General features: G+C 30.4%; 2 protein-coding genes across 2 annotated transcripts; both read left to right on the top strand.

Annotated features, from left to right (window-relative positions):
- The first annotated feature begins 5906 nt into the window (after positions 1 to 5906).
- LOC146902909 (protein TIFY 10A-like) lies at positions 5907 to 7663 on the top strand. Its single transcript, XM_085738160.1, has 5 exons — positions 5907 to 6178; positions 6395 to 6497; positions 6611 to 6795; positions 6936 to 6993; positions 7356 to 7663. The coding sequence occupies exons 1-5, from the start codon at positions 6010 to 6012 to the stop codon at positions 7456 to 7458; spliced, it is 618 nt and encodes a 205-aa protein (XP_085594286.1). The 5' UTR covers positions 5907 to 6009; the 3' UTR covers positions 7459 to 7663.
- A 4004-nt stretch (positions 7664 to 11667) lies between these two features.
- On the top strand, positions 11668 to 13491 carry LOC146902908 (protein TIFY 10b-like). Its single transcript, XM_085738161.1, has 4 exons — positions 11668 to 11914; positions 12043 to 12227; positions 12343 to 12400; positions 13162 to 13491. The coding sequence occupies exons 1-4, from the start codon at positions 11850 to 11852 to the stop codon at positions 13244 to 13246; spliced, it is 393 nt and encodes a 130-aa protein (XP_085594287.1). The 5' UTR covers positions 11668 to 11849; the 3' UTR covers positions 13247 to 13491.
- Positions 13492 to 15833: the final 2342 nt, after the last annotated feature.

Genomic DNA, 15833 nt, shown 5'->3' with positions numbered 1-15833 from the left:
GATGTCATTTATTTATGTTTTATTAAATAAGTGATTGAGTTTAGGTGGATAATAAACTTTTGTTAAGTACTAATCATCCAAGAGAATTTAGGTTTGAGAGCTGTTTGTTGTAGTTTTTTTTAAGAAAAAAAATATCACTTTCAAAATCACTTTTTTTTTTTTTTTAAATTTGTAACAAACGAAACCTAAATCATTGTTGAAACAATCCTTGATAACACTATTTAATTTTCCTTGTCAAAAAAAAAAACACTATTTAATTTTCAAATCACTCTTTTTTTTTTTAATATGTAACAAACAAAACCTAAATCATGGTTGAAACATCCTTTTTAACACTACTTAATTTTCAAATTTTGAATTATTAAGTTCATGCATGATTGTTTTGGTAAGGAATTATATTTTATTGTACACAATAAAGTTATTTATGTATGAGTTAAATAAGTTTTTGATCCTTATGAAAAATTTAAGTTTCGATTTTTAATCTCTAAGAAATTTCATCAAGTTTTTGTTCCTGAAATATTTTCTGACCTCTACTTTAAAATAAACTCACGTGTATCTTTTAAAATTTTAAATTACTTTTTGTAGTCATAATTAGTACATTATAAAAATTTCTCTTTCAAAAGTTTAAATATTTTTAAAAAGTGAAGATTTGATTATTTATTTTTTAAGATATTTGATTCATATTTTTTAAAATATTTTTTTTGAAGAATAATTTTTAAGATATTAGCGCTTAAAAATTTCATATTTGATTCATAAAAGCCGGGTCCATGATGGCCCAACTCGTAGCACCAGCAATGGATTAGAAACTATGTGCCCCTAAAATAATCCTTCGAATGTTATAATTGAGGGTGGGGTGGGGGTACAGGAATCACAAGAAAATGCAAAAAGCATAGTAGTATTTCCGTATTTGGTGAAGATTGGAGGAGTTAAATTTCATTGGAAGACTGTTATAGGTGTGGCGGTATAGTGATGGTGATGGTGATGGTGATGGAGACGGATAAACATGAATTTCACGTGGAAGCGTACAAGAAAAGACAATTGTATATAAATTGGAAAATTGGCTGCAAACTCTCACAACAAAAGGATGAACGAGTGAACCACTCCCTTCCTACCTACCCATACACACTAATGAAGACGTACGCTCGTGACACGTATTAAAGTAATTGACAAAATACATTATGGCTATGTTTGATAAGGCCAATAGCCAATAACTTATAAGCTCTAACAAGCTCTGTAAAATTAAAAATCATCGTGAACAAATAAAGTAAAATGTGAGTGAGGATTGAAGCTCCTTTACACACTTTGATCCTGTCAATGTCGCTCCTCGACTCCATTCTCTAATAATGTAAAAGGAAATGTTAACTAGTGTCCTTTGGGCACAAGTTTAGAAACTAAATATAGAAACTTTTCATTAGAAATTATGCCTTCAATATATTAAAAGTTTGAAATTTTGTCTTTTCAATACAAAAGTTAGTTTTTAATTCTATTTTTAGTTTCTTAACTTGTGCCCTAAGGGCACAAGTTAACATGACCCGTAAAGGGAAAGGTAGGGTTGACAACATATCTCTCTATATCAGACAACGTTTAAGAGATGCATATGGTAATGCATATGGTTCACACCATCCTAATTCAAATCTAATAGTGGACGTTTCTGATACGCATGTAATCTAATTAATCCACCAACTTCTCACGAAAACTCATTTTTATCATCATATTTTTTACAAAATTTCAACCCACTCATTCATAGACTTCGCAAATATCCGTAATTAATTAGTGTGATTTCACCCGCTCTTTACCTCTTTCTTACTCTTCATATGATGTAAAGTTTTAGTAGCATGAGAACATTATCAAGGATGTCTTTGTCTTCCAAACAAGTATGCTCTTAAAAATGAAAGAGGGAGAACTGATTTACGCCAGTTTGATATCACTGTTAAGGATGTATATCTTGCATAGACTTAAGGATGTAAATAATTAATTTTAATTATTCATTTATTATTTCTTCTTCATCTAAAATATACTAAAAAATCAAAGTCAATGTCATTCAAGTTAAATTCATAATTCAACTCGATAAAACAAATCATGAACAAAATGCACATTGTTTCCTCTTTCATTATTATGAATTTGATAGTAGTAATAAAAAACATTTTGGTAGTACTAGCAAAATCATAATAATGAAAGAGGAAACAATGTGCATTTTGTTCATAATTTGTTTTGTCGAATTGAATTGATGATTTATCTTGCATGGCATTGACCTTTGATTTTTTTAATATATTTTAGATGAAGGAGAATAATAGATGAATGATTAAAATTAATTATTTAAATGATTATTTTCTTCCTCAGTTAAGACAAATATTGTTCTACTACTACTCAATTAGCACCACTAATTAAAAAATGTCTTGCTATCAAATGGCCTAAAGACATTGTTCAATAAACCCACAAAAATTTGAAAATACAAATTAAACATATGTAAAAATTATAACTATTCAATTATAAATATAAAAGTTACAGCACTAGTTTTAAATGTTTAAACGATACTTTAAGAACACTTTTGTTGGTATTTATCTTGGATACCGGTTGTTTGTATTTTTTCATGAATACCATAGTCGTATTTGTATTTGTCACCATAATACTAGTATTTGTATTTTCATTTCTTTTATTCTTTACAATGTAATGTAATAAATACTCCCTCAGCTGATTCACGCACATCCTTGTCCCTTTCCACTTGTCGTCGGTCACCGTTAACCAGCACCAATCACATAGTTATATTACTACTACTATTAAAATTAGAATGTGCATTAAAAAAAAAAAAAAAAAAAGTAAAAAGAATGTGCATAAAATAAAACAGCAGAGAGGGGAACATGGGGCACTTGGGAAGAAGTGCCTCGTTACCCGTTACGTTGTGGCCCACGCGTATCATTACTTTTGTACTCCTTCACGTATCGCATTTATGAAAAGAGAAATGATATTTTGACAACCACTTTTTGACAACTTTTGGACAACTTTCTCTCTCATACTCGATGTTGTTATTCTCTCTCTTCCTTTTTCTCTCTCCATTGTTTTTGACCAATAAGAAGTGAGAAAAACAAGGTTGTCAACAAAGTTGTCATCAAATGGATGTCAAAATATCACTACTCTTATGAAAACAATGTCACTTTCAATCTTAAATTTATTATTACCTCGATTTCAAAATGAGTATCGTTTTAGCTAATTGATGTACACACAAATTAAAGAATGAAATGAAATAATCATTAGACATAACACTTTTACTAAATTGTCCAAGAAAAAGACAAACTTAAAGCTGCATTGAAAATTGTGCGAGAGAAAAGTTGGGAAAAAAAAAATTAAAGTTGTATTGGAAATGTAAAATGACGTTCATTTTGAAACAATTTTTTTTTTGCTAAAGTGACACTTATTATGAAACGGATGGAGTATTAGTAAATGTCCTCCCGTTTAATTTTACTTCTCTCTTTAAGGCAGCGACAATTTTTAAATAGATAATTATTTGAGTTGATTTTAATTGTAAAATTAATAGAGTAATTAGGTGAAGTGATTTTAATGCTAAATAAATGACATCATAATTTTTTAATATACTCTATCCGGTCTTTATTATAAGAAATAGTTTTGCTAACCAGTGCCCTAAGGGCTGGTTAAGGATGTTAAAAATAGAAAAATTTCATTAAAAACAACAACTTTTTTACTTTCATAAAGTTAAACATTCCACTTTTCACCAATTTCTAATGTATTATTTTTATTTTGATCTTCTTAACTAGTACTCTTAGGGCACTAGTTAGCATTTCTCTACAAAAAAAATAAACAAAAAAAATATCAAAATTAATGCATTCATTAATTATTGTAACTTTTTGGATATTTTTACAAATATATCCTCGTAAAAAATTGTGAAGCATTAAATACACGCACTAATATTAAAAAACAAACATTAAATAAAAGGTAGAACAGTCTTTTACGCAATAACTACAACTTAAAAGTTGTGATATTTTCTTATAAATAGGACCAACAATTTTTTTAAAAAATTTTCATATACATGAGGGAGTAAATAAATACATGTTAGTGGAAATAAAATTGTTGCATTGATATTGTAAAGTGATAAATACTTCGATATGTATTTATGATGAAGGAGGTATTTTGTGCTGACTAAAATGTTGTCCATTACTCCAATGTGTAGAGTGTTCGTGGAAGAAACTTCACACGTATTCTACTCCTAAGTCTTACAATGGCTACGTGACATACATTTTGATAATGTTGATTTCTTACTCGACTCAAAGATTACGGTAGACACTTTTTATCATCACTGGATTGATGTTACGAAATTTGGTCCCATTTCACAAATTCTGAAGTCGATTTCAACAGACGACAAACAAATGAAGTTGTTCACACCTTTGTTGGGTTTGTCGCATTATCTCCTTATGAATGTATTTCAATTGAAATTAATATAAACATTATGAGTAATATTTAAGGGTTGGGGTTCGAACCTTAGTTGATAAACAAATTATTTCATATTCTACTAATCTCTTTTAGTTGTCTCTTTTTTCTCAATTTTTTAATTCAAATGTAAATACGCGAGATCTCCTACTAGAAATTTATTAAGTTCATGAGTAGAGATAATATAAAATCAAAAGTGAAATTAAGTTTTTTTGGCAATAAAAAGTTGAAATGAATTAAATAATCAAATTTAAATATAGAAAAGAAAATAAAAAAGACGCGGTTTGTTCACGTGATACTTGCCTCCGAGGCGTTTCGTAATGTCAAGTAAACCATAACGTACCCGCATTTAATTAATGAGAAATGATATTTTGACAACCACTTTTTGACAACTTTTGGACAACTTTCTCTCTCATACTCACATGATGTTGTTATCCTCTCTCTTTCTTTTTCTCTCTCCATTGTTTTTGACCAATAAGAAGTGAGAAAAACAAGGTTGTCAACAAAGTTGTCATCAAATAGATGTCAAAATATCATTACTCTTAATTAATTGACCCAATCTTCAACAAAGCAAATCAAGGAAGGGGTAACTACGTAATTTCACGGAGTACATGCAGGAACTAACGCAGGAAAAGCGACAAAGGTTGCCGCTGCCGTTTACCAAACGCAAAGAACACGTGTTCTAGAAATTACTCACCAAAACACCACACCAATATTATTAAATTAAATAAATGACCTACGAATAAAGAAATGTCAGATATTGGACTTTACAAGTGCAATATAGGTCAGAGAGTTGCCAACTGCATGAGAAAAGAAAATGACTCCAAAACCACCCATTCCTTCCTCGTGCTTCAATTTCGTTTTCCCTACTCGTTATACTACTTTCCAATTAAATTAAATTTAAATTAATTATTACTATTAAATTAAAAAACATTGTGCTTGTTATGAAAAGTATTTTCACAAATTATAGCTTAATTAACAAAAGCATCAAAATTATTAAGTTGAATGCAACTTTAAAATTGTTAGGTTCGTTGCAAGGGTTCAACTCATGCTCCATATATTTGTGTGCATGAATTTTTTATATCCGTTATTTTGTCTATCCACCATTTTGATAGCTCGTAAATTTCTTTCAACCTAATTTAGAATTGGTCCTCTTACACATTTTGATCAAGTTTTAATTTATTTTTTTAGTCAAGTAAGTTAGTGGTTGCGTCTCAAATATTAAACGCGAAAGAGTGAGAAGTATGAAATTTGAATCTCGATTTATGTATGCAATGTCGTTGTAGTTAAGAATGAGTTGTGCTTGTAATTTACAGTATGTGTTAAATTCTTGTGATACTAAATTGGACGCAAAATAAATTGTAAACGATCAAATTAGTTTTTTTTAGGGGGACAACTAATTAGTTTATTTTATCAAAAAATGTAATTGAAAAGTCTATATATAAAACGAGAACAAAACCTCCTCATTCACAAAGCGTGTGCAGTTTCTCTCGTCATATCTATAGTAGTTGTTGTGTTGTGTTTTCTCAAACAACAACTCCTTCAACCCACTTTCTGTTCGTGTAGATACCAATGTCGACTTCATCGGACATTTCTGGTTTTTCCGGCAACAAACTGATAAAGTCGTCGGAGAAACCTACGTTTTCTCAAACTTGTAATCTATTGAGCCAATACCTCAAGGAGAAGAAGGGTAGTTTCGAAGGCCTTAACCTTCACAACGCATGCACCCCTGAAACAAATGGTAAATAAAAATATAAAATTATTTTCAATTCAGTTCCTATAGTTTTGGGCTTTAGAATGTTGAATCAAACTAAGTCTCAAATAGTCTTTGTTAAATGAACTTGGTCAAAAAATGGTAAAACAGAGTATAATGTCATTTCAGATATTTTCCCTTATTTTTCTCTATTCGGTTACAATTGGGTTATTTAAGTTTTCTTTTTCTTTTTTCAATCTACAGGGTCATCACCTGGTTCATCTTCTCACTCTGGAATAACCATGGATTTATTTCCCACAAACGTGACACCGAAAAACCTTACAACTATGGATTTTTTCTTTCCAAGGTGAGTTTTTGTGCTTTTTTAATTCATTCAAGTCGTCAATTAATTTTTTGTACCATTGTTTGAGTCATTGCAATTAATTTGATAATGATTTACACACAATCTTGTTTTTACAGAGTTATTAATCCTATGGTTAAAGAGCCAGAAACTGCACAATTGACAATGTTTTATAATGGACAAGTTATTGTGTTGGATGATTTTCCTGCTGAGAAAGTTGAGGAGCTGAAATCATTTGCTAGAACTCAGACTCAGCATTCAGATGTTCCTAATATGATCCCTCAACAACCTCCCTCACTAATTGGTAATTGATTTTGAATTTGATTGATCACTGTTGTGATTGTGATTTGAAACAAATACAGGAAATTGTTTTTGGTATCAGGGATGAATTTTTTATTTTATTTATTTTTAATTTAACTGATGGTAAATTGAATTTCATTGCAGATATGCCAATTGCTAGAAAAGCTTCACTTCGTCGATTCATGGAGAAGAGGAAAGATAGGTATGCCTCTCTCTCAAACAAATTAAATTCAAGTTTTTATTCAAATAGATTCACAACAAAAAATTCTTCTGCATGTCTATGTCTATTAAATCTTTTTTCGGTTGGTACCAACTAATTTGGATTTTGGATTGAACATTTTTTGAGCTTTTGGTGATGCATGCATAGCATAAATCTGGCCTTTCTTTGTGTGACTGGAAATTTTAGCATCATGTTATTTTCATAGTATTAAAAATCTTAATCTAGATTCTAGTCCATTGTGCAAATTGCTTTGCCTCTTGTTATTTACTTATCAAGTATTTGTTGAGTGATGTTGTTTAAGCCTAATTTAATAATATTGTTATTTTCTTATGTTGTGTTTGTAGAGTTTCTGCCTACTCACCATATCAAAGAACCTTTCCTGACTCTGCTCCAGAAAAGCATGCTGACTCCGCTCCATGGCTTGTGTTAGGTGCTAAATCAATGTAAATATTAGCAAATATCAGAGAAATCGCAGTGTTAAAGAGTTTAACCTTTTTTTGTTTATTATTTTTATTTTGATCGGCTTCTTAGCTAGTTTAAAATTTGTGCAGTTCCTAAGACTGTATGATAGATCTAACTTAGTTCTATTAGCTGAGGTTGTAATTATGATTTGAAATATTTCCTGTAATTAATTTTTGTCATTCTTGAATTTTCGTATGTTTTCTTTCTTCCTCCATTTATTACTTTCATGCGCTCCTTTTCTTTTGCTGAGGAAGACACTCAAGCAATCAGGGTAATAGAAAAACCGTTAAAATAAAATAAAAATAGAAATTCTATTTCCATAAGTACGAATTTGATCTCTAATCATAAATTGTATTCACATTAGTGTGTTTTCCTTTAGTAATCTTAACGTATGCTCTCTCTAATCTATTCTCTAATTATAAAACTTAATGTCTACCAAAAATACAATCTTACACCTTCTTAATCTTATGACACATCATCAAAATTATATCATTTTGTGTGTTTTGTTTCAACTTCTCCCTATTTTTCTCTTTTAAAAACAAATTAAAACAAATCCACTCAATAAAACACACTAACTTAATCTACAAACAAACTTAATCTTAATCCCAATCAAAACAAATTTTCTTATAATTCAACTTTTAAATATCTAAAGAGTTAAAAAAAAAACCAAATACAGTCTATATCATCAAAATTATATCATTTTGTGTGTTTTGTTTCAACTTCTCCCTATTTTTCTCTTTTAAAAACAAATTAAAACAAATCCACTCAATAAAACACACTAACTTAATCTACAAACAAACTTAATCTTAATCCCAATCAAAACAAATTTTCTTATAATTCAACTTTTAAATATCTAAAGAGTTAAAAAAAAAACCAAATACAGTCTATTATCTTTTTTTTTTTTTTTGATCAAATCTATTATCTTTCTCTAATTATGAAAGTTAATGATCCGTAAAAACACAACTTTGTCACATCTTAATATTTTGACACCTCAACTTAATTTATCATTTTGTGTCTTTCGTAACAGAAGAACCTATTTAGTTGAAAGAGAACATAAATTTCAAAATATTGATGTCATTTTGCAACAAAAAGTTTCTTTTAAAATGATGTATCTTTTTTTTTGTTGTGGCCGAGGTTTGAACCCCGGACCTTTGATATATTATGCACTATCCCTACCAACTGAGTTAAGGTCACGAGGACATACTGATGTATCTAAACAAACTACATTATATTATTATTTTTTAAAATGATTTTATTACCATAAACAAACACAAAATAGAGTAAAATGATTTTATTGCCTTTGTTTTTTATTTATTTTTTTCTTAGTCAAATGAAAAATTATATTAAATAAAAAGAAATAGATAAAGAGTCTGAGGGAATTAGACCTGACTCAGGTACAACACAAAACGGGATACAACATAATAAATCAAACCAAGTTGATCGACCCAAATCTAACCTAACAAAAATTCACTAATCACGGGCGCAACCTAACAAACCCGTATACGGGCGCGAAACCAAGTTAAAAAAAAATGAAAAGTGAACCTCTGAGAAAAACAATTAATGGATCGACCGCCAACACAGTAAATAATACATTTGTACAATTTATACACGAGACTCATAACGACATCTTTATCAATAACAAAATATTTAATATTTTAATATTTTTACATATAATTAAACTAACCTCCCTTAAGATCTTCTTAAATAACACAAACATCAGCTCTATTTTTTAACTAAATACTAATCTCCCTTTTTTTTTTTTATTAAATTGACAAGCACTTCTCTTATAATATAACATGGTTTAAACTTTGTTAATTCCATTTATTTTGAGCAATTAACTTCTTCATACAAGTATGAAACTCATTTAATTTTTGAACATTTTTCTTTCCATTTTTCAAGTAGGTAATTTTTCCCAACTTATTGTTCCTGGATCAAGGTGGTTTAATTTTTAAATTCTAATATAATAAAACAGATATATCGAAGATTATTTCCTTTACGTTGATCAACCACAATGTCCATCCACAAAAAAATTTCTCATTTCTATATTCTCTTTTGATCTCTTCTGTAATTGTCGATGTTAGATTCTATTTAGTGGTAAAAACAAATGTTATTGTTTCTCCATTGCGAGAAAAACACTTCATTTAACTTTGTGAAAAGAGAAAGCTGATACAAACAAACCAAAATGATGGATTAAATTGTATATTTACAAAGTTATTGAAATGGATAAAATGAAGGGAGATTCATGTGTTTGGAAAATTAGAAGGGGTCTCTGTGTTATTTAATAAAATCTAAAAGGAAGTCAAAATAATTATCCCTTTTATCATTAACGTTGGCTTTATCATTAGTTTTTTCTTATCTTCTCAATTCATATAACATTGCAATGTGCTTTGATGCGCAACCCCCGCTTCGAATTAGCCCGTGCGAAGCACGGGCCCGTGCTTAGCACGGGTTAGTTGCTAGTCACATTTATAAGCAACATTTGTTTTTTAGATTTAATATATATAATTTATTTAATGAATCTAAAAAAATAAAAGTTATTTATAAATGTGACACCTGTGGCGGAGCGAGAAATTACAAACTTAACGATTATAAGTGTATTTTACGAGATTTTACACAATTTTGTGTCGGATTTAGATTTCGGATGATCCAAATTCCCGCAAAGTGGTGTAGTGACCCACCCAAAAAATTTAAATAATTCAATTATAGGTCTATTTTGCGAGACTTTAAACAATTTTTCAAACAGTTATAGTTTTCCGCGGTTTCAAAAGTGGCATACTTGATTTTGTGATGCTTATACTTGACATGTTAGCGGAGGCTTATAGCCTTTGAATTTGCATGAGTTTCAAATCTCCTGCATATTGTCCTGTGAAAATTTTCTCAATTAACAGTCGTAATGTACAAAAAAAGTTTCATAATTTATAGTAGTTGTTTTTTTTTTGACCGATAATTTATAGTAGTTGTTAAATACGTAATTGTTTAAGTATCCATCCTAACTTTTTAGTCAAACTCCGTCACTTCAACTTCGTACTTAATGTTTATTATAATTTTAATTTGTGTTTATATATTATAATTAATTTTAATGGCCCATCTAAATTTTTTTTTGACTCCGCCACATGTGACCCCGCTTAAAAAGTAAATGTTGAAAAACCTAAGGTATTGTGTGCATTTCTCTTCTTTCATGACCACTTACTCAAATTATACAAAACTCATTGGAAAAACTACAAAACGACTTCTAAAATACATTAAAAACAAGGTGTAATGGATTATCGTCACTCTGGACAACAAAATTATGACTTGGGGCCAACTATTATGGTCCGGTCCTAGCTTGGTGCACATGGGGTCCAAATACATCTTGGATTGGACATAATGGACCTAGAGGAAGGCCCAAAACACATGAATATTTCACCAACAATCAACTCACACGATCAATCATCTCCAACGGTCTAAAGACATGATTCCTAAGATCTGTAATGTCCCCGGCCACTAACAAAAGGCATCGATTGAAGATTACGCTTGCTGACGTCCGCCATATGTAATTGCCTTCCAACGACTACGTCCGCCATACGACGTCTGTCATTTGTCCACAACTCAAGGTACACACTATTTAACCAATTTTATCTCTCACTTTTTACTTTGTGCTTACATGTATTCCCAACTCACATCTCAACAATTGTTGGACATCATCACGCCAGATCACTTACCCTTCAAAGGCCATGCACCCCCAAATCACATGGTAGAACTTCATTTCCACGATGAAGAGGAAGAAGAGGGAAAGAGTGTTATTTTTTTAATTAAAAAATACTTATATTTTAATATCTAATTTTAGCTGTTGGATATTTTTGTCAAATGTGTACTTCCATGCACTTAAATGGATGACACTCTTCAAAGGCCATGCACCCTTGAAACAAATTGTAAAATTTTATTTCCACCGTGTGGAGGAAGAAGAAGATGGAAAGTATATTCTTTTTATTAGCTATTAATTAAAAAGGGTTAATTAATGATCCCCTATAAATATCTAAAATTTTGTTTTCAGTTTTTTTATAAAAAAAAAAAAATGTGTGTTTTATGCTTTGTAAGGTCAACGTTTTTAGTTCTTCTAAAATTTCTTAACTATCCCATTAAAAAATATATATATTTTAATATTTAATTTTAACCCTTAGGTTACATCTATGCACGATACCCTTTTCTTGGTTGTTTGATTTCGCTAACCTGCGTTTATTTAGGAATAGTTTGTTAAATTAAACCCAAACCTCGTTGATGGTTTGAACCGTGTTTCAATTTTTGCCATATTCATCTCTTATAGTTGCGATTGTTTAGGTTCAACTTAGTGATTTCTTAATATATTTTTTCACACTGTAGTTTGTAGTTGACAAACCATGGACTTATTTCCCACAAACGTGACACCAAAAAACGTTACACCTGTGGATTCTTTGTCTCCAAGGTATGTTTTTGTGCTTCTTCATTTAATAGTGAAGTCAATTAACCATTTTTGTTTTGCCCCATTGCTTGTGTGCAAAAAAGTGTTCATTTTCATAATGATTCACACACAATCTTGTTCTTTTTTTACAGAACTAATAACTCAATGGTTAACAAACCGGAAACTGCACAGTTGACATTGTTTTATAATGGAGAAGTTATTGTATTGGATGATTTTCCTGCTGACAAAGTTGAGGAGCTTAAGTCATTTGCAAGCACTCAAACTCGGCCTTCAGTTATTCCTGATATGAGTCTTCAACCACCTCCTACACTAACTGGTAATTGCTCTTGATTCATCACTAATATTTTGAAACAAATAAAGGAAATATTTTTTGTATTAGGGATGAAGTTTTTCTCATTTACCTGATCATAAATTTTATTTCTTTAAAGAAGATATGGTAATTGCTAGAAAAGCTTCACTTCTTCGATTCATGGAGAAAAGGAAAGCCAGGTATGCCTCTCAGACAAATTAAATTCAAGTTTTTATTCAAGGAAATATAGCATGTTGCATCTGTCTATATGTAATCTTAAATAACTCAAATTGACTCGCACAATAAATCCCTTCTCCATTTCTCTGTCTATCCTTGATTGAAATGTTGAAACAATCTCAATCAACTAATATTTTTTTGGGTGAATTCAACATCAACATCAACTAATTTGTGATGAGATTTGTTTGATGCATAAATATATTATTCCTTCGACGCAAGCAAAATCAAGGACTTCCGGTAATCAAAATATTCATAATACAAATGAGATCATAGTCAAGAACCACGAGAGGAACATAAATAGTGATACCCTTGTAAGAGCATGAGCACAACTATTTGCTTGCCGTACCGTGAAAACAACACGAAAGTTGTCGTAACTTTGTAATTTGGCTATGCAACTTCTAATAATAATATAATATTCAGAATGTTGTGATTTTCCTTATGCATATCATCAACTACTTGTTTGCTATCCATCTCAAAAATCACATTTTACATACCAACTGATTCCATCCAATTCTAGGCTTGCTGAAGAGCCAAAGCCACTTGTGTTACTAGAAATTGATGCATAATGTCATTTTCTTAGTAAAGCAAATCTTAATTTTAACTCTAGTCCATTGTGCAAATTGGTTTGCCTCTTGTTACTTACTTTGCAGTATTTCCTGAGTGATGTTGTTTGGCCTAACCTAATATATAGTGTTACTGTTATTTTCTTATGTTGTATTTGCAGAGTTTCTGCCAAATCACCATATCAAAGAAGCGATTCCGACTCTGCTCCAAAAAAACCTACTGAATCCACTCCATACTTGTTTTAGGTGCTAAATCAACGTAAATATCAGTAAATATGACAACAATTGCAGTTTTAAGTAGTTTAACCTCTTTTGTTTATATTTTCATGGGTCTCACAGCTAGTTCTCTTATTGTCATTTGACAACTTGTGCAGTTAGCTATAGTAGATCTAACTTAGGTCTATTAGCTTAGGGGTGTAATTATGATTTGAAATATTTCCTGTAATTAATTTTTCTTATTTTGTAAATTCAATTTTATGGTTTCTTTTGTATGTTTTCTTCCTCCATTTATTCCTTTCATGCGTTCCTTTTTTGCTTAGGAAGATAGTCAAGCAATCTGTATAGTAAAAAACAACCCTTAAAATAAAAATAGGATTTATATTTCCACAAAAATCATGAATTTGATCTCTAATCAGAAATTATATTGACTAGCGTGTTTCCCCTACCAAAAGAAATACAAATAAATGAGTGTTGATTATTGACTTTTTGCTAGAAGTAGAGTAGTTGTTTGCATAAGTTTCATTCAAGTCATAACTTCAATCTTTACATGATCTTAATCAGTTGAGTGGCCTTCAACTACTAGTGCTTCATAATCAGCATTTGCTCTTAGTGATTTGCTTCTTTTTCACTTATGCAAAATGACCAAAACTTTGACAATTATAGCACTTGACTTTCTTCCAGTTAAATTTATTTATTCCATGCCAATCCAAGATTTATTTCCCTTTGAGATGCTTTCACCAATCTTTATCTTTAGTATTTCTACCTTTGTTCCCTTCGTGACTGATCTCTTTTCCCTTTATAGTATTGTTTTTCCACTTTGCAAACCCAGATTTCTTTTGAGTGCTGAGCCTGTGCAAACGTTGTTTTTCTGCCTTCCATGGTTTTCTCTTCAATTGCACCAACAATGTAGTCAAATCTTGTTGACATGGTTCTCATAAATCTCTCAAAAGCCATTTGATCAGTGGTCGCTTCACCTCGTGATTTAATTTGATTTTTAAGGATCTGAATTATTGTGAATTAATCAACTGATCCCCTCACCGATGCATGCAACAAAATTTCATTCGCAATGACTGGACTGTACGTTTCACTCGTACTCACTGATTTTCACTCACGGTTCTTGATCAGAAACAGCTCGTGACGCCAATTGTTAGAGAAAGCTAGGTAGTTATGCCAGTTAAAGTAAGAGGGAGCAAAACATAATTGAAAACTAACTATCTTTATTGCTTTCTACACTTCTTTATATAGTACAAGTGATCAAAGGCCCAAGTACATTTTAGGTTCATTACCAGAATATTGAATTACTCTACTAACATTAGAGAATGAAATACATTCATAATAATTGCAACTGAACGCTAGTGGTTAGATTCACACACATTATGTGTGGAGAAGTAGGGAATTCAGGGTTCGAACCACGACCCCTGCACATAATATCTCTAGTAGCTACCAACTGAGCTACACTTACGGGACCAAAAGTTTATATATTTGAAATCACTAAAAATAAATCATCTTTTTATAAAAATTTAAAATATTTTTAAAAAGGTATATAAAAAAAGGAATTCTTAATGACCAGAAAATTTTAGCATTTTAGGTTTATCACTATCGGTATACAAATATATGGAGTAGTATTCACAAGGCTATAATGGGTTAAATGATAGAAGAATTTGAATATTGAAATGTGCTGAATAAAACAGTTACATATGAAGGACCCAACTTTTTTACCTGTATTTTAGACATTGTTTCATGAGTAGTCAAAAGGGTAGAAAAATGTAATTTTTTTTTCTTATACTCCCTCTGTCTCACAATAATTGTCTCTTTACCATTTTTTCTTTTTCTCAAAATAATTGTCACTTTAGAATATCAATGCAGCATTTATTATTTTTTCATTATAATACCCTTATTTATTGAATTTCATTCAACTTAACTACTCCACTAACTATAATTAATAAGGGTGTTTTAGTAAATGATATTAATTTTACCATCAAAATCAACACAATTAATCATTTCCTTAATAATCGTGCATAAACCTTAGACGACCATTATTTAGAGACGGAGGGAGTAACAAATAGATTAAGTGAGTTGTTCTTGGGGTTCGTATATATCTCACAGCTCGAAGAGCATTCACATGTGTCCTCAAACCGACATTGAGAGTTGAACTCATATTGATGGGTAGAAATTAATGTTGAACTCATGAGAGTTTTTAGATATAGTATTATATAAATGGTGTAAAACATAAAGTACTCCCTCCGGTCATATTTATAAGCAAAAAACAGTTTTTTAGGTACATTGAATAATTAATGTATCTAGTCACATCTATATATCAGATACATTAAGATACATTAATTATTCAATGTATCTAAAAAAATGTTTTTTGCTTATAAATGTGACGAGAGGGAGTACATGACAGACAATACGTGACAAAATTGTCTTGGAAAAGGATAGATAGATAGATACTCCCTCCGTCTCACAATTACTGTCTCTTTAGCATTTTTTCTTTTTCTCAAAATAATTGTCACTTTACAATACCAATGCAGCATTTATTATTTTTTCCCAATTATACCCTTATTTATTGAATTTTATTCAACTTAACTACTACTCCACTAGCTATAATTAATAA

This window comes from Medicago sativa, chromosome 8 (assembly GCF_051527215.1).
Source record: "Medicago sativa cultivar Bolivia chromosome 8, Bolivia_mono, whole genome shotgun sequence".
NCBI classification, from domain to species: domain Eukaryota; kingdom Viridiplantae; phylum Streptophyta; class Magnoliopsida; order Fabales; family Fabaceae; genus Medicago; species Medicago sativa.
Note: the sequence above shows the minus strand (reverse complement) of the source record. Positions and strands in the feature narration are given on the sequence as shown.